Below are 19,940 nucleotides of genomic sequence, written 5' to 3'. Positions count from 1 at the left end.
GGAACCTGTGGGTGATGTTGGGACTCCAGCTCCCATCAGCCTCAGCCAATGTGTCCCATAGCCTGGGATGATGGGAGTTGTAGTCTAGCAACATCTGTAGGTCAACAGGTTCTTCAAGACAACAAGAACTTTGAAAAAGATTGGGGAAAGTTTATAATTTACCTATGAGACCACTGCAAGCAGGGTAAAACTGATGTTTGTAATATGTTTATATTTTTCAAAAAATATATAAAAAACAAAACAAAAACCCCCAGGTTATTCAGTGCTGCTGTAAAGATTACAAGGTAACTGCATGCTAAGTGCTTTGAACCTCTGAAATTGCTATGCAAATGCTAAGTACTGTTTTTATTTGATAGCAAAGTTTCCACCTTCCCTACAAAAGCGAAATTAACACAAGCACACCAAGGACAAGTTTTCAAAAAAAATATGTTTTATTTTTAATACCATTTATAAAAAATAACTGTTTTTCTTTTTTTTTAAAAAAAAATCCTCATTATTCAATTTTCTTTTTAAAACAAACAAACAAACATCAACAACCATTAAATAGCCCTTATTATTAAAATACAGCAAATAAATAATATTACTCTCCTTCATTTTCCTGTAGAAAGGAGCTCCCAAAACTCCAATGGTCAACATACAATTTAAAAACAATAACAGAGAGGTGATTAAGGGTGACTTTGACCCTCCCCTCTCAGCCACAATGCCAATTTCCTTTCCAGGTGAAAGAAACAAAAACAAATAAAGCAAAAACCAAGACAGAAGTTTCCAGCTTCTGTCCCACAACTGTAAACTGTGTTTCTTCTGTAACCATCAAGTGTTCACAAGTCAAGATAAGACATAGCACTAAGGGATTTCTTTTTCTTGCAGGAAAAAGAGAGAGAAGAGAATCCTTTTATGTCATGCAGGATTCACAGGTGTCAAGGTTCTGTCTCCAGTTCCATCAAAAGGAGGTTACCCACCTCCCTCTTTTCCCAGTCAGATCCAACCTGTTGCATGTGTCAACATCCCTTCATCCTCGTCTCTCTGCTCAGTGGCTGCAGCACGCAAGACTTGGATCTGCAGTGGCACTTCAGTGCAATGAGATTGGTTCCTATGCGTCTCGTGTCCCTGTGGGGTTTCATATCACCCAGCTGACCCACCCCAGAGATGGCTGCATTTCAAGGAGGAGGGGAAAGCAGACATTTGACTTTTTTTTTGGAATGTGGAAAAAACTCTGACACTATATAAATAAACTGAGGTCAGAAACATCTCCCAGGACCTAGACCGTTACCAGCCAAAGAAGGAGAGAAGAGGAGGCTAGGAGACCCTCACATCTTGTTGGATAAAAGATCTCCTCCCTGAGATTCAGGCACCCCCGGGGCTCCTAGTCCTAGAAGAGAACCCGAGGAGTGTGGACATCCACTCTGCTGACAGACATATTATGGAGTGGAAACTCACAGGACACTGAACTCATCATTTCTTATCCAGGAGTGGCTCCTACGAGGTCACTCTTCACTCCTAGAGCTTGGGTGAGCACCCAAGCCCTCACTGGTCTCAGATTCTGTCTTACAGTCAGGTTTCAGAACCGCCCCCCCAGGCTCTTCACACCTGAACACTATAAAAATCCACCCGTTTCCGGCAGCATCTCCGCACCCACAGCCAATAAAGCATGATCATGAACGTCCAGTAGCCGACATAGATGGCTGACCCAATGAGCAGGTACCAGATCTCAGTCTGCTTGGCCTCGGTTGTCCAGTCAGCCAGGGCCTCCAGGTAGATGGTGTAGACCAGGCCTCCCAAGAGCAGCAGGCCCCAGATGGAGACGGGCAGCAGAGGCATATAGTTCCCCACCATTTTCTTCCTGCCCGAGGTTCCCCAGCTGCTCTTGTTCATCGTGATGATGGCGAAGTACTTGGCTGGGAGCAAGCCGCCCATGTAGAGCACAGCGTAGAGCGACATGAAGATCATTATGAAGTTCCTCCTCAGCCAGCAGGCGTAGAGGGCCTTCACGCAAGCCACCAACTGGACGCAGAGCAGCACCCACAGGATGTCCCACAAATTCCCCCCGTAGAAGAGCCGCAGGACGGTGGCCGTGACGAAGAAGGGGAAGATCCCGGCCACCACTGACTCGTAGGTCATCCACAGGTGGTGCCGGTGCCACCAGAGGGCATTGTAGAGCCACTCACGGAAGTAGGACTTGGTCCAGCGAGTCTGCTGTGCCAGCCATCTCAGGAACACGGACGGCGTCTCTGAGTAGCAACGGGAGCGAGCAGTGTACCTGGTACATGGAGAAGAAAGGAGGAGACGTTAAGAATATAATAAGGTCTTCATTCAATTTTGTCTGGAACAGGAATAGGGAACCTGTTGCCCTCCAGGTGTTACTGGGCTACAACTAGTGGCATAGCATGGGGGGGGGCAGGGCTGGTTGTCCCAGGTGCAAAATGGTTAGGGGCACAAAATTTCAATGCCCGGTTCCATTGCTGGGCTCTGTTGAAAACGGCTTCTCCATGTGAACCAGGAAGTGACCTCTCCAGACAACGGAATGACTATTTTTCTTAACTCTGCAGCTGCACATGCCTATTCTGTCCGTTTCCATCCCTCCCCCCTTCTGTGTGGCCCCAGCACTGGCAACCCACGCTACGCCTCTGACTACAACTCCCAACATCCTTGACCAGCGGCCATGCTGCCTTGGGGCTGATGGGAGCTGGAGCTATCCAACAAGATGCTGTCTCCTTGCACCTCTCCCATCTCCTTGCCATTTTTCATTCTGCATCACCCTTGCTCCAGAAAACCCAAGTATCCACATGTTCTTACTTGGTGGCATAGCCAATGCTCAGCATCCGGTTAGTGAGGTGCCGGTCGTCTCCAAAGGTGCAGTGGGTACCCAGGAACTTCTGATTGTACCAGGACTCTAGGAACTGCTGCAGGAGGTCATTCCGATACAGGCCTATAGCGGGGGGAAAACAGGTGAGATACAAACGTAAGGTGAAAAGGACCCCTGGACGGTTAAGTCCAGTTAAATTTGACAATGGGGTGTGGCGCTCATCTCTGCTTTCAGGCCGAGGGAGCTGGTGTTTACCCACAAACAGCTTTTCGGGTCATGTGGCCAGCATGACTAAACTGCTTGTGGCACAACAGCACTCCTTGTTGAGTGCCAGAGTGCACGGAAACACCGTTTAACTTCCTGCCACAGCGGTACCTATTTATCTACTTGCACTGGTATGTGTTCGAACTGCTAGGTTGGCAGCAGCTGGGACAGAGCAACAGGAGCTCACCCCGTCACATGGATTCAAACTGCCGACCTTCCGATCGGCAAGCCCAAGAGGCTTGGTGGTTTAGACCACGGTGCCACCTGCGTCCCTGATACAAATATACAACGGGCTGGTAAAACACAACCAGTTTTCTGATCGAACGAATAAAACTGCTTCCTGTTGAGAGTAAGGAGGTGGAACCAACGCACAGGGGAAGTCTTACCTAGGGGGCCACTGATACAAGAAACACAGTCAAAGTAAGACTGGCAGGCGCGCTCGATGTTGAAGGCCATCCAGTACCGCAAGCTGCTCATGAAGCTGATATAGGAGTCAGAGAGGTTGAGGATCCGCACATCCCCACCGACAGCCCCGTAGCGTTCGTTTGACTCCAGTACCTTCACCAGTTCCAAGGTTGCATCTGGGGCCAGCTTGGTGTCTGAATCGCAAACCTGGGGGAGGCCAAGAGATTGAGATTGAGAAGGGACACACCTGGAATTCCCCAGAGAGATCTGAGTTGCCAGAAGCTCGATTTACAGAACACGGGGAAAGTTAGCCAGAGCACTCTCACTTTCAAGGGCTGATTCACACATCTGCACAGTCGTCACTGGAGAATTGCAACACTGAGCCATGACTAAGCTTGCGGTGAAATGCCCTAGCTTTGACACTTTCATAGCTTGGTCAACGCCACAATCCTTTCCAATGTGCAACTGCTAAGTACACAATAACTAAGTAATGCATATGCATGTGTGAAGTGGCCCAGGGTCTGTGGCAAAACCAGAGAATGTATGAAAAGTGTCCCCCAAAAAGCAACATTCGCGTCTGTGACAAGTGTGATGCAATGGGGGAGAGCACAGAGTGTGAGCACGGGACAGCCCAGCTCAGACGCTGTCTCGGTTTATGTGATTAATTGATTGGCTTGAGGCAAATCAGTCTTTCCTTGCCTTGTCTGTAAAATGGGTGCAATTAATGCAAGGATAAGAACAGGAGAAAGGTTATAAAGCATTTTGCACACCCCCAAAGTTAGAAATGACACTTCTTTGGGTAATGAGTGATGTACAAATGAGGGAGAATGAATGGCTCATATTGCAGAACATTAAGTGGATCAATAGTTTGGTTGAAGATGGCTGGGAAGCAAGGAGTGGAGGGGAACCTTATGAAAACTAATTTGTAAAGCACAGTTAATTATATGGATGCAATAATCTGTTACACTGAAAGAGAGACAGAAATTTGGGTTATATGGTTAGCCAGGTAAGAAGCTGATGGAGATACAGGTGAGACCTTGAGAGTATGCCATGATGGGTAGAGGTCAAAGTGAAAAACTTCACTGTCTTGTGTAGTTTTGCTCCTCATCACAACCTGGGGAAACAGCTTAGGTTTTAAAAGTAAGCAACAAGCTACCTGTAAATAGGCTTAATAAGGATAATTATGTTGAACATTTTCCTCTTTCAACAATACTTCTAAGTGGCAATCTCTCTATCCCTGTTGGCATCTGTACTGGAGTTGAAATAATTTCTACATATGCAATTGTTTTAACTGCATCTTTACATGCAATTTTTAAAATATACATTTTTATTGCATTATGTACTTGCTCTGAGATGCTAAAGAAGAAGCGATGCGTAAACGAAATTAGATCAATAGATTCATGTAGATTGCAGAAGCTTCCCCCTCCCCCTTGGTGAAGAAATGGGGTTGCCTTGGGACAAGGTTTCGATCTCCCCCCATCCCACCCCCAGTGTATACATGAAAGGTCAGCAACTGGAACCTCCAGGACAAATCCACCCTGCAGACAGGTGCCATCTGACCCACCCCTTGCCAGCCTGTGAGGCAAAGAGCAACATCTGGATTGGGTGGGATTTGGCAGGAGGCAATTTTGGAAACCAAGGTGGGGGCAGGAGCAGAGTCTTTGGCTTGCTGCTGTTCTTCCGCTTTGTCAGTCTGGCACTCCAGCAAAATTAGTTGGTGACCAGAGATGCCTCCAGAGTTTAGGGCAGTGTGTTGCCCTTCAGAATAAGTTTGAAAGGGTCAAATTAGATATTAAAGCTCATAGGTAGTAGGAGAGGAGATAATTCATAGGTAGCATGACTAGGCAAAACCAAGAAAAATAAATTCTATACCCAGATAAGCTGGACTGTGCAAATTAAGCAAATTTCCACATATTTCTGTATTTTGCACAATTGATTCTGTTTCCCTTTGATTCGCAGAAGCACGCTCTCTTCAGGCACTGACTTGCACACTTCTAAAAGGTCAATCTTAACAAGCCACAAGGGCCTGGCTAGCAACTGAGCATTTGTTTTTAAAGAAATCAAGTTCGTAGCCCTTATGGCGTTAGCCAATAACTGGAGAAGAAGACGACCCAGTGGGATTTGTGTGGGTCAGGAAACAGAGGCTTCGGTGCCTCACCTTGCCTCATCCCATCCCTATCTCAGAATGCCAAACCCTGCAACCAATGCCATATTTTGGTATTTTTCCAAGCTTCCACAGAAATCACAGAATGCACTTAAGTATACACTTCAGTAGTTGTCAAGGTCTGTACTGAGGGACCACAAGTTTCCTTGTAAGCTGACCAGGAGCACCTTAATGAGGTTAACAATGGAAGACATGTTTGCCCATAATTACTGATCTTCCAATGTGCAGCCAGAGAAGAATGGTGAGCATATCATTGAATTCTAGAGCTGGAAGGGACCCCAGGGATCATCTAGTCCAGGCATAGGGAACCTTCGGCTCTCCAGATGTTTTGGCCTACAACTCCCATGATCCCTAGCTAACAGGACCAGTGGTCAGGGATGATGGGAATTGTAGTCCAAAACATCTGGAGAGCCGAAGGTTCCCTATGCCTGATCTAGTCCAACCCCAGGATTCACAGCTAAAGCAACCCTGACCACCCAACCTCTGCTCAAAAGCAAACGCTCTGCATGCAGTGAGGCACGGAACATGGCTAGCATACAGGGCAGGGCTGTTCAAGAGGTGGAATGAGACAACCGTTTCAGGCAGCAGGCACAGAAGACTGGCAAACTCAAGCACCCCTTCCCTTTCCCCCTTAGGGTCATTTCCCCTGCTGCTTCTGCTGCTAGCACCTTACCCATGTGGCAAGGATCTCTGCCTTTTCCACCATCTCCTCCCTGCTTTCTGCTTTAATTCCCCCTTGAAGTTCAACAGCCTTTCTCTGCTGTGGGAAATGTTGGCCCAGTCCCTATCTCTCAGCCTGACTGGGGTTGTGCCTGGAGGACATTGTGGGATGGGATAAAAAAAAAAGAGAGAAGCGAGACAACCGGATAGGAGCCATTTACCTGGATATAGTCCACTGAGCTGCCCAGGGCCTTGAAAGCTGTGTACATGACTTCTCTCTTCCCTCCCCATTTCTGCATGATGCAGACACATCTCTTGTTCCGGATCAGCTCTTCTACAGCCAGCTGCCCGACGTCATCCATATCTATTTCGCTGTAGACAGGAGGCTCGTCCCCGGCTTGGTAGCCACTGTCCCCTTCGTCTACATCCAACGGAGGCTGGTGGTGGTAGTTGTTCTCCCAGACGAACGTCCCCACGTCTTCCCCAGCAAAGACCTCTTGGAACATGTCCATCATGTACCGGTCATCAGGGCTGTTACCATCAATCACCATGATGACCCGGAGCTTCTCCGGAGGGTACAAGGTCGCTTTGACGGACTCAAGGCACTCGCGGAGGTAAGCTGGGTCCTCCTGGTAAGCGGAGATGGTGAGAGCCACCGTCTTGGTGTAACTGCAAGTCAGAGAGTCCCTCTTCATCCTCTTGTGTTCCAGGAAGGCAAAGAAGCTCTGGATGATGAGGTGGGCTGTGAGGAAGGCCCCATAGAGGCCAAAAGCCATAATATGGTACCGGTCGGCAGCCAGCTGGTTACCTGAAATGTAGGCCCATGCCAATATGGACAGGATGAGCAGCGCAAAGCCAATAGTGATGATCCGACGTCCAATAGAGACAACGGCCTTTGGCAGTATGGCAACATCCATCCCTGGAAGAAACAGTCAAGGTAGTGAGTGAGCTGGATTGTTCTCAAGGGTCATTATTGTTGGTTACTTGTTGATGGAATGGGGCCACCCCACAGCGTCAGTGCTCTTTAGGCAGCACACAAAACAAACACAACAATTACAACATAAAGCAAACTATTAAAAACCCACCAAGCATGCAGATGGTATTTATTTAACATTTATCCACAGGTCAAGAATACGCACGGCACTACTCAGAGGCAGTGGGGCAACAAGATGGCTGAAAGACTCTGGGGGCAGGGAGGGCAGATTTGTGCCACCTGGACCCCTGCTCCCAACAGCCCACAGCGGCTTCATGCCAACAGACAAGAGTGCAGAAATGTTGTGGGCAGGAGAACAGGAGGTGAGTACTATGGCAAGCTGGGATTACTGGACTTTTCTTTCCCCGCGTTAACAACTTGTAGCATGGGAGTTGCCCCCGTCGGCATCAGGGGAGAAGGTATAAAGCTGGGACCCACTGCAGATGACAGAAGGCTACTAAATGCACCACCCAGATACAGTAATCTCAAAGGGGCAATAAAAAAATATGGTCTCCCCTTTTGGGTTTACACCCTGGGGAATGGGAACACTCAGCTCTGGACAAATTTAATAAAGACTGCTATGAGGCTGGTTCTAGAGTGAGAGGTGAAATGGTCGAGGGGCTTTAGTCCCTTGTTGTTTCCCATGATTAACAAAGCCAGAATAAATTATGTGCAAAACTTAGGATTCCCTCCCCCTCTCAGTTTGCATAATTTACGAAAGTCACGTTGTTCAGCTTCTTAGCAGCAGAATCTGGATTTCCTGGGTGCATTAAAAAAATAATAATTCAGCTTTCAATCCACACAGCCCTGGTGTTTACTGTTGGTCCCTAATAATAATAATAATAATAATAATAATAATAATAATAATAATAATTTTATTTATACCCCGCCCTTCCCAGCCAGAAAACCGGGCTCAGGACGGCTAACATCAATTAAAATCACAGCAAGAAACATAAAAACGATCAATTTAAAATAACAGATTAAAATACAAATTTAAGAGATGTAGGAAAATGGCCCCACCTGCGTATCTCAAAGGGTGAAAGATTTATGGGCAAACGAACAACCTATCTATGGGCTCAGAGCAGTGTCAGAGTTTAAAGGAGAATGCCAGCTCCTAGGATCTTTCTGAGATGCTCACTTGTAATCAGTGCAGAAGTACAAGAAGGGGCATAAAATCTCTTAGAATGGCAATGGTGCCCATCTGAGAGGTGCCAGAACTGAGTTGCTATGAGTTCCCCCTGAAAAAAGCCCTGGTGCTTAGACTTTAAAAGCTGTGGTTTCTTGCAAGTCTAGACACAGACTACTGCCATAGAAGATGCTGTCTCTTTCTCCCTAGCCAAAATCTGTCATCTTGAACCTTTGGGGTGTGTACACCACCTGCAGGGTAGAATGATGTACTGCACCAGAGACCCAGGGTGAGCAAAATATACCTGCCAAGTTACCCCACCTTTCACATATGGGTGGGCGTATATGGACCCAACACGGGCTGAGCTACGATTTGCATTAAAGGCAACAATGGAACAGGGCTCCTGGCTAGCCTGTATCAACCCCCCCCCCCCACCCCAAGAAGAGGGCGATAGCCAATCTCTGTTTAGAGATTGCTGGTTCCACTATTAAATGTTTACACAAGTTTCTCTCCAGGTTCCTCCACTCCAAACTAACCTCCTGGCAGGGGCTCAGGGTAACTCTATAAAAAATTATTAATAGAGCCAAGGAAGAGGCGTTTTTAAAAAATTACAACAAATGACACCAATGGGTCATTGAATAAATAAATGACAAAGTGCTTGACACAGTACATACCATTTGCACACCCCACTTAGCAAATGGAACAAAAATCCTGTGCTGTTGTTTTTCCCCTCGCTTGCCCCTTCCTGTGACAGCACATGAAAATCTCCTTCCTCCTATTTAACTTCAAATATCAAGTGAAATCCTGTGCATACTTACCTAGGGATAAGTCTCACCGAACTCAAGTGTGTAGACATGAATAAGATTGCACTGCCAAACCCAGAATTCCTGGCCTCTCAGAGCTGCTGGTAAAATCTAGGGATTATCCACACCAGACCAAAATGTGGACCCCAGCCCAGTTTTGTCCCAGAAACTTTCCCCCTTTAAACGCAGAGTTTTTGATCCTTGCCATTTTGGACTTTCCAATGATAAAAAAACAAACAAACACACATTTAAAGGGAGAAAAGTCCAGGACAACACTGGGATGACAGCCTGTGGGCACCCCTACATCAGTGAAGAAAATCCCCATTTTGCTCCATAAGCCTTTAGGGAGCCCTATAGCTTATGCATTTCTCTGCAAACCATTGAATAGCAAACCCCCACACTCTAACCACTATGCACCACTGCTCCAATCACTTCTGCTGCTAGAGCAACCTGAAGCAACATTTGGAACTGGCCTTCCAAAAAGCCTGGTCCTGCACTCACTCGGTGGTGAACGCACACAACCATCGGTGACCCCAAACACACAGATTATGTGAGCTCAGATGACCATACATGTACAGACATACCAGGAAGCCAAATAAAGAGTTGCCCCTGTGGCTTGATAGAACCAGCGTTGGCCCCAGACATTTGGGCACTGGAGGCGAATCAGAAATTGATGCCTCCCCCGTTGCAGTTTGTTAGGGGTGCTTTTTTTATATGCAGTCAAGGCTCCTCACACCCCACGGTCTTGATGCTGATCCTTGCTGCCCCCTTCTTCTCGATGCTGATCTTCACTTGGGAAATATTGGAAATATCTCCCCCATGCCAATTTTCAATCCCCCTTTCTTTTCAATGCTGATTTTCACTGCTCCCTAACTTCCGACGCTGATCTTATTAATTTATTTATATTTTATTTATTAAATTAATTTACCACCCTTCACCAAAAGATCTCGAGGTGGTCCCCAGAGTAAAATACAAGATAATTAAACCAAAACAGCAAAAACAATACCTCCCCTTCCCACAGACACATTTAAAAGGCTGTAGAATATTAATCACCCAAAGGCCTGGCTGAAGAGGAGCCTGGAGTTTCACCTGGAGCCTTAAAAAATATACAATGAAGGTGCCAGGCGAACCTCCCTGGGGAGAGCATTCCACAAATGGGGAGCCACTACAGAAACGGCCCCTTCTCATGTTGCAACCCTCCGAACTTGATGTGAAGGAGGCACACAAAGAAGGGCCTCAGATGATGAACGCAGAATCTGGGACGGTTTATATGGGGAGAGGCGGTCTTCACCCTTTTTGTGCTGCTGCATTGGAGATGCAGTGATGAGAGAGGCGGCTGAAGGGTTTGAACTTCTTTCCCATCAGCCGTCTCTCTTGCTGCTGTGCCACCCTCCTTCTGGAGGGGAGCAGGCAGCAGTGGGGCACAGTGGGGGCAGTGGCAGAGCATGCCCCTCCCAACTCCCCAGAGCCTGCCGCCCGAGGTGGATGCCTCACCTTGCCTCATGGGCAGACCGGCCCTGGTTATAATTCCACCACAAACATTTTAGGGTGGAGTGGCTGGTATACCCACATTGGGTAGGAGGAAGTCCATTGTTCAAATCCCGACTCAGCCACAAACTCTGTAGGCAACCTTTGGCAAAGCTACCATTCCCTTGCCTTCCATCAGCAACCTGAGGTCAATACTGCTGGCCTACCTTTTCCTGTTGTTGTTGTTTTTTTTGGTAAGGTTCACTGCCGATAAAGCTAACCAGGAAGCTGAAGATATTTCAAATGAAGGGTCACAACTCATAGAATCTCAGAGGCGGAAGGGACCCAAGGGTCATCTAGTCCAACCCCCTTGTGTTGTGGGCACTGGCACCATATTTTCCTCCAATAAAATCGTTTCCAAAAACATCTCCCAAACTGTTTGATCACAGGCAGTGGTGGGATAAATGGCACATGTATGTATACCATGAAAAGAAAACCCTTCTTTTTACCACTTCTTAAAAGGTACCTTGAAAACTGCAAAGTGCCACCCCTGGAGGATTGCTTGGAGTGATCCAAGAATCGGTGTTCTGGAGTACAGATCTCCCAGCCCAGCTTTTCAGGTATATGTGAGAGATCAAAGTACCAACCAGACCGAGATAGGTTCTGCAGGCCGATTAAATGTTGGCATCCCATCAGCATACATGCCAACGTATCAGTCAATGTGGCGGCAGGCTCAGAACTTGGCATGGCAACCTCGCTATCAATGTTTTTGCCAGTCCTTTTGTGCCAGCTCATTCACAATCAACATTATGACCCTTGGATGATGCCACCGAGATATACTGGGGACCTTGTGTATGCAAATCAAGACATGTATGTGTCTTACAGCTGAAGTCTTTTCCTTGAAGTGTACACAGCAAGCTTCTACACACACACCCAAGCTGCCCTAGACCTGCATGTTCCCACCTTTGCACTGACCACTAGGCTCTCCCTCCTGCCCCCTTGAAAAGCCACTCAATCACGGCTTTTCAAGTCACATTCCAGGTTGCAACCGCTAACAGCTACATCCAGCTCTGTTGCAACAAGGAGTGGAGTTTTGGCAGCAAGCGGGAAACACGCACATTATTTTACTCCTGATAAATCAACCCAGCCTAAGTATTGCAACTGCTCATTTGGATCAGGAAATCATAACTGACACCTCAAAGTGCATTAAAGCAAAACACAGGAGAAGAGAACTCAAGGAACTTGTTAGCACTCAGTTACCAACCCAAAAGGCGAGGAGGGGCAGAAATACATTTTTAAAAAGCTTTCCAACTAGTCTCTATCAAGTGATCTGAAGTATTCATATATACACAGGTCACCAGTCCCCACCCTGGTGTTGGGGCTTTAAGATTCAGTCACTCCATCCCTTCAGCAACATTAGTGCTTATTTTTCTAGGTTGGGTGGGGGGAAGGAGGGATGCAGAGGTTCAACGCCTCTGGAAATACCACTGCAACTGAAAGCCCTTGAAATATAATACTAACCCAATTGAAGTCCTAATTGCCCCATGTAGAGGGACTTCTTTGTAGCTACTCAGTGCTGAGTGAATTGCACTCTGCATGTGCTCAAGGGCGCGGTGGCTTTCTTCCTTTTGAGTGGCCATTCAGGGTCAAGCTGGAAGCAGATGCCCTGGCACCAATTCAGCATCAGTTTAAACCACTAGCTCACACTCCCCCCCCCCTCTCAAAGCAAAAGACGCCCAGGCTCCCTGTCTCACGAGACCTTGCCCCCCCCCCTCCAGCAGCATGCTCCCTGTCCCTTCTCACCTGCGGCGCTGGGGCGGCCGGAGCCCGTGTGCGATCCGGGTTTGGTTGCGGGGAGGTCTGGTTTGTTTGATGTCTGGCGGGGAAGCTTTTGAATCTCGCGAGGGGGGGGGAGGAGGAGGGAGGGTTGGCGGGGAGGCGGCCCCTGACGTGCGTCAGGCTGGGCTGGGGCCCTCTGATCTCATTGGGATCACTCACGCCCCAGTAATGCCGTTTTAGGGTCTGAGCCCCATCCCGTGACGGAACACGCCCATTTACTCGCACACGTTGCTTTGCAGCCTCCAAGGAGTCTCCGGCTACTTTATCAACTCTCAAACTGGGACTTAAAACTGGAACCGGATTTCCAGTGCCGGAAAAGAGAGCTCCTGAGAACGTGCGGAGTGCATTGCTCCTCGACCTGCGTAAAAGCGCCGCTGGCCGAGGCACTAGGCATCCAGCATTAGAAGCGGGGATCGAGGCTAGCAGTCAGGGGAGAAGCCTTGAACCCCCGCACACAGCAAACATTTGAAGCACCCTCTTGGGAACTGTAGTTTCGACAGAGCTACCGTTCCCAGTCCTCTAAAGAAACAACTGTTCCCGGATTTCCTGGGACGTGGGTGGGTGCGCTTTGACTGTGGTTATTTCCCCCCACAAAGATATGCTGTGTCACTCGCGTTGAGCCCTTTTTTTTCGTCTGGAGAATGATCCTCCTGCGTGCGTTTACTCGGAAGTAAGCCTCCCTGACCTTGATGGGTTTATTCCCGAGAAAGCGCGCACAAGGCGGCTGCCACTATCCAAGCCTCTTCACATTTTGCAGGGAGGGTGGGGACGAACCCGGAGAATTTCCAGGAACAGCTGTCAGTAGTAGTACGGTACTAAAGTTCTCCAGTGCCTTGTGGAGAAGAAAAAAGATTTTCCCCCTCTGCAAAAGCCGGGCGGGAAGGCAGGGGGATTTGTTTTTAGTAATCTGGCTGGGTGGATTTTGGAAGAAAATTGGAGGGTGGGGCAGTCCAGCTGTGGGATGGGGAGGGTAGAGATGGAGACTAGGATGTGGATTTGGGCTAAAGGAGAGTGTTTGAGCTGGGGGGAGGAGGAGGAGGAAGGGGATCAGAACAGATGATGGCCAGGGGTCAAAGATGTGGGTCAGATGTGTTACTGGAGGGGGCAAGTCAAGGAGCTGATAAGGGGATCCCTGGGTTATAAAACAGGGCAGGCGCATCTGTGAGACACGGTTGGCAAACAAGAAGAAAGGAGCCCATGAACAGATGTTATGAGGCAACAGACATATCATGCGTCAAATTGTGGGTCCTCCTGGGCCCGTTAAGTGCCAAGGCCGTGAGGGAAGCTAGACAAAACAAAACCAGAAGCATTATAATGTTTGCTGGGCTCTTGTATAATTGTGTGGTTTATATCCCATAGAGCACGAGACTCTTAATTTCAGGGCCGTGGGTTCGAATCCCACGTTGGACAACCTGTTGGGCTCAGGCGCTGCTTGTGGGGATCTCGGAGCTGACTGGTTGGCTCCTGTGAGAGCAAGATGCCAACCAGTATGGCCTTCAAAATTTTATTTTCATTTCTTACTGCATTTATCTCCCACCTTTTCTCCAAAGAGCTCAAGTTGGCATACACAACAACCCTGTGAGGCAGGTTAGGCGGAGAGACGCTGACATGTCAGAAGACACCCAGTGGGATCAGTGGTGGAGCTTCAGGCTCCGGTACCTGGGGGCAGGGCAGAGAGCAGGCGGGGGCGGGGCACCCAGCGCGGGCAGGGGGGGGCAGCCGCGATGGCACCCTACCGGGATCAGCTTCCCCCACACTCCTCTTCCTCTGCCAGTGAGTGGGATGAGTGGGTGGGATCCAGTATCCCCCCTTCAATTTTATTAAAGAAAAAGTAATTAAAAGTACACACACAAACACACACACACACATTTTATGACACGACATAAAAGAGAAAAGGGTGGCGGCCAGATAGGCCATTATCTTATCATTGTGTTCCAATGTATTATAAATATTGACGTATCCATAAATCTGTAAGTCTACATTCTTAAAAAACATGCTCATCTATATGGACTGTATTAAGAAATACAAACCAATACAAATTTAAATAAGAGAGTTGGAGGACGGCATATTCTTGTCATATATAGCAACAAAAGGCACATTACTACCCCTCTTTTTCATTTTTAGCTAGGGAAAATGTCATCATCGGTTTCAAAATCTATCTATCTAGGTTATCATACCAGTACAGTATAGGGCCACAAACACACACACACGTTTAATATTGAGACTCCAATACAAAAATAAGCAGGCTAGGCCTGCCCTGGTCACCTCTAAATTTCACCTCTGCTGTGAGATATGAATGCCTCTGGTCCTTTTCAGGTGGAAAGATTAAACTCCCTATCCCCCCCCCCCCATTTCAAGGTCTTTCAAAAATTCCGCCTGGATGTCGTTTTTGAAGGGTGAATCATGGCAATGTCTGGAAAATTCTGGATGTATGGCACCCCTAATTTAATGCCAGTCACTTGCAGCCTGAGCTCCGTCATAGTGTTGTTGTGCAAGAGGATAATATGGGGCAGGGTGCGGGAATAATCAATTCCAGCTCCTTGGAGTAATAGTAGGATATAACACAAAATTCTTAGTCCTGCAACTTGTAGTCAATTGGGCAATTTTTTTTTAAATAAAAAACCCATCTGTTTTTAATACAAGTTCTAACGAAAGAAGCACCCCCTATGCCTTCTTCTAAAATGGTGCCTGCTGAGAGTCACCAGTCACTCTTTCTCTCAGCCCGGCCTACCTCACAGGGTAGTTGTGAGAACAAAAGGAGCAGAGAGGAACCATGTATGCTGTCTTGAGCTGCTTGGAAAAAAGCCAAGTTATAGATAATCTTTAATAATTAGTAATAATAGTAATAACTATCTTGCTTTTTCACCAGAACGTATGCAGAGTTTAATATTATTCAATTCAAACTCAGGCTAAGATTTCTTTCGTCTGACCAAAACAGCCTGAATAAAAACCACATTAAAATACAAACAAAGGTCCTGTTTAAAAGTTAAAATGTTATACCGGGTAAATACCAAATACCAATTTAACAGCCACGGATTTCCCAAGGATTCGGGGAAGTGTCGTTTGTGAAGAGTGCTGAGAGTTGCTGGGGGACCTCTCACAGAACTACAATTCCCAGCACTCTTAAACTACATTTCCCAAAATTATTTGGCAGAAACCAGTACTGTTAAAGTGGTATAAATGTGAGTGCTGTAAATGTATATTGTGTATCTTAGTATTGTGTATATTGTGTATTGGTTTTTTTTTAACCAGACGTCAACTGCTAGTTTTGGGGAATATATGACAGAGTATGCATATTTTAAACATGTGTGGCCATTTTTACATGTATCCCACAGTCAGAGGTTTTTATTTCTTTCTGAGTCAGACACACAATTGCCCTCAGAGATTTCTTTCCCCCCCTTTACACAGAACTTCCATGTTAAAGAGAACAGCCTCCCATGTCGTTAAACCACATGAAACTTTCGCTCTGGTCCAAAAACGGACACCAGGGACTCTGCTGCTGGAGTGAAATTTATTTTGACTTCTGCGCATCTCTCGCAAAATCTCTCCTCTGCCTTCACAGAAGCCAGGCCCCATTCTGGTTTATGTCACCCCGCCTCAAGTTTTGACACACGGAATCTCTGCTGCAGATGCTGCTGGGATTAGTCACTTCAGAAGCTGGCCTGCAATCTCTTTTAGGGCTTCCCAATCCCAGGACAACATCCCCGCCTAACGGGTCAGCAAAGGGCAAATCCCCCCATAGCCAGGACAGCCTGTAACTTCCAGTTCAAAGGGCTTTCCCCTGAAATGTGAAGCGATAGCAGAAAGGCCAAAGACCAGGCATAGTCAAGACTTCAGTAGTCCACCCTCTGCATTTTATCTCAAACAATGATGTGGCCACCCCAAGACTTTCCTCCATAAAAGAAACTCTCATTCAGGTTCTGGAGCATTGCATTTTCAGATATATATCTTACCCTCCAACATTTCACCGATAAAAATAGGGATGTCCTATATAACAACAACAACAATTTTATTATCTACCGGTATATGCCACCCATTAAACATTAAATAACTTTCCTACATAGGCCTGCCTTTAGATGTCCTCTAAAGGTTGTACAAATAAATTAAAAAATTAAAAAATTGTCCAGTAGCACCTTAGGTAAAAGTAAAGGGACCCCTGACCAGAGCCGTCTCATCCATTGGGGCTGGTGGCGCGGCGCGCCAGGGCGCAATGGCCTGGAAGGCGCCTCCGTCCTCCAGCCCCGCTGGCAGCGCCTGCCGGCAGCGCCCTCTGACTCCCGGCAAGGGAGCTGGCCGGCCACGCCATGCCCTCTGGCTGCCCAGCAGAGCACAGGAGCACAGCTCTGCGCGCCCTTCCAGCGCTTCCGGGACGGGAGGCGAGGGCGGCCGGCTCGCGCTCCTGCGCGCAGCCGGGCAGCTCGCGCTCCGCGCGCAGCCGGCCGCCCACCCAATGGAGCACAAGCTGCCCAGCTGCGCCGCCCGGCTGCGCCGCGCCATCCGGATGCGCGCGGGAGCGCGAGCCGGCCGCCCTCGCCTCCCGTCCCGGAAGCGCTGGAAGGGCGCGCAGAGCCCTGCGCCGCTCCAGCGCCACGCCCCTCATCCCCCGCTCGCCCACCCCCCTCCCAAGGGGCAGCAAGCGCGGGAGGGAGGCGGCGGAGAGGCGGCATGGCGGGGGCGCCGGAGGGATAGCCGCGCCAGGGCGGCAGATCCCCTTAAGACGGCTCTGCCCCTGACCATTAGGTCCTGTTGTGTCCGACTCTGGGGTTGCGGTGCTCATCTCACGTTACTGGCCGAGGGAGCCAGCATACAGCTTCTAGGTCATGTGGCCAGCATGACCAAGCTGCTTCTGGTGAACCAGAGCAGCGCACGGAAACGCCATTTACCTTCCCGCTGGAGCGGTACCTATTTATCTACTTGCACTTTGACGTGCTTTTGAACTGCTAGGTGGGCAGGAGCTGGGACCAAGCAACGGGAGCTCACCCTGTCATGGGGATTCGAACCACCGACCTTCTGATCAGCAAGCCCTAGGCTCTTTGGTTTAACCCACAGCGCACACTTCTTCAGATGCATGCACACGAAAGCTTATACACAGAACAAACTTAGTTGGTCTTTAAGGTGCTACTGGACAATTTTTAATTTTTTAAAATTTATTTTGACTGCATCAGACCAACCATAGCTGTCAACTTTTCCCTTTTCTTGCGAGGAATCCTATTCGGAATAAGGGAATTTCCCTTTAAAAAAGGGAAAAGTTGACAGCTATGAGACCAACATAGCTACCTACCTGAGGTTGTACAGTTACTTATCTTCTTGGCTCAGGAGTCGCATAATTCCATACCACCCCAAATTTCTCTGATGAAAATAGGGCCGTCCTAAGGAAAAGTGGGACATTCCGAGATCAATCAGAAACTGGGACAGCTTCTGTAAATCTGGGACTGTCCCTGGAAAATAGGGACACTTGGAGGGTCCGACATCCTATTTAACAACAACAACAACCCTTTTATTATTTATACCTTGCCCATCTGACTGGGTTGCCCCAGCCACTCTGGGCAACTTCAAACATATACTAAACACAATAAAACATTAAACATTATAAAACTTCCCTATACAGGGCTGCCTTCAGGTGTCTTCTAAAGTCTATACTGTATCTCATTGGCTCAGGTGTTGCATAACTCCATACCTTCCAACATTTCTCTGATGAAAATAGGGACATCCTAAGGAAAAGCGGGACATTCTGAGATCAAATCAAAAACTGGGACAGCTTCTGTAAATCCGCAACTGTCCCTGGAAAATAGGGACATGGAGGGTCTGATATATATGTCTTTAAAAGAACACATTTTATGGAATAGGCTGTTACAAAAATTTAATAGGTAGGCCTCGGGCATTCAAGCACTAGGCCTGGTTAGAGGGTTGGCCTGGGACTTAGGAGACCAAGGTTCAAATCCCAACTCAGTCATGATGAAGCTGACTGGGTAAACTTGAGCCAGTCGCTGTCTCTCAGCCTAACCAACGTCATAGGTTTGCTGCAATGAAAAAATGTGGAAGGAGGGGACCATGCTCACCACCTAGAACTGCTTGCAGGGGAGATGACACAGAAATGCAATAATAAGCAATAAACTGGCCAGAGGAGAAGGCAATGCCCACAGTTCTGTCCTCAATGCCTGTCAGCTCTTTGTAAAAGCACACATGCCACCAGTCGTACACCAGGCCACCCTTTCCGTCAGATAGGACAACCTTGTCTCCCATCAAAGCCCTACTAAGAGCATTTTGCACCGCCAGTAAACGAACACGTATGGCTCCCTTTGCGGAGTAAGTGGTCCGTACAGCATGAGTGTCCCATAGCCTTCCCAACTTAACGACAGCCAGCACATCCATTCCTCCTTAGCATCTATATCTGATCCTGAAACTCAGCCGGTTTATTTGTAGGTGACCAAGGAAAAAAATGAGATTGTCAGGAAGACAGGAGAGGATTTCCGAGCCATGATATACCCTCCCTCTTTCCTTTGCGAAAAGCAGCAGAGAAATAAATCTGCTTGCATGCGCGCATGCACACACACACACACACACACACACACACACACAAAATGCAGCTTAGGCACCATTTGCCAAGTAACAGATCTGTGGGAAGTTAGCCTGGGCTTGGCACACTTGACTGATTGCTGCCCCCGAGGCAATTGTCAGTGGTTCCACTTGGCTTGGGAGGCATGCTAGTCTCCCTGTCCTTATCTTTCTCGCTGTCACTCCAGCTAGAGGAAAGGTAACAGGGAGGAGGAAAGCCATTGGAGGAGGCAGAATCGCCATGCATTTGTGTGGGACTGCATGAAAGCGTGTGTGCACAGATTTATATATGTGTGTACGCATAATGGATAATGTGCATGCACATATTTTGTGTGGCAGGTGTGTGTCCTCGCAGTGATCTGAAAGGCGGTGCAGATCTGTCCCCTTGCCACCTCCCCACAACCCCACGAGCAAGTCCGAATTTGGGGTAAGGCAGGCATAGTAAAATTCTCAGAAGTTTCTGTTTGCATCCAAGGTTGCAGCTATGGGAGAAACAAGACCCTTTCGGGGTGTTGGTGCTGTGAACCCCTCCATCGTAGGCTCAAGTTGTATACAGTATACTGTATTTGTAAATAAATCATCTATCCTAAAGACACTATCGTCTCTGCTGTGCCTCATTCCCAAAAAGGAAACACAGACCCTGAGTAAGTGCACCTGGAAACCTGGAATCTTCCACCTCTCAGAGACTGGGGTGGGGTGAATCAGTGAAAACAATAATTTGAGAGATATTTTAAAGGTTCATTGACACTAGGCAGGCCCCTTCCCTGTATTGTTTTCTGCAGCTGCTAAATACTTTTTTGCTCATTTGTTTAAGCAAGCGTACCCAGACCTGTAATTTTAACTTAGTATTCTATTTTGTAATGTATATTTTTAACAACTGC

General features: G+C 47.8%; 1 protein-coding gene across 1 annotated transcript; it reads right to left on the bottom strand.

Moving 5' to 3' along the window:
• Positions 1-516: 516 nt before the first annotated feature.
• On the bottom strand, positions 517-12,542 carry HAS1 (hyaluronan synthase 1). The gene is made up of 5 exons (XM_033158206.1): positions 12,469-12,542; positions 6,518-7,215; positions 3,454-3,679; positions 2,794-2,926; positions 517-2,257 (listed from the first exon to the last, which is right to left on the bottom strand). Exons 2-5 carry the CDS (start codon positions 7,211-7,213, stop codon positions 1,582-1,584), a joined length of 1,731 nt encoding a protein of 576 aa, XP_033014097.1. The 5' UTR covers positions 7,214-7,215; positions 12,469-12,542; the 3' UTR covers positions 517-1,581.
• Between the last annotated feature and the right edge of the window lie 7,398 nt (positions 12,543-19,940).

This window comes from Lacerta agilis, chromosome 8 (genome assembly GCF_009819535.1).
Source record: "Lacerta agilis isolate rLacAgi1 chromosome 8, rLacAgi1.pri, whole genome shotgun sequence".
Classification (NCBI taxonomy): Eukaryota; Metazoa; Chordata; class Lepidosauria; order Squamata; family Lacertidae; genus Lacerta; species Lacerta agilis.
Note: the sequence above shows the minus strand (reverse complement) of the source record. Positions and strands in the feature narration are given on the sequence as shown.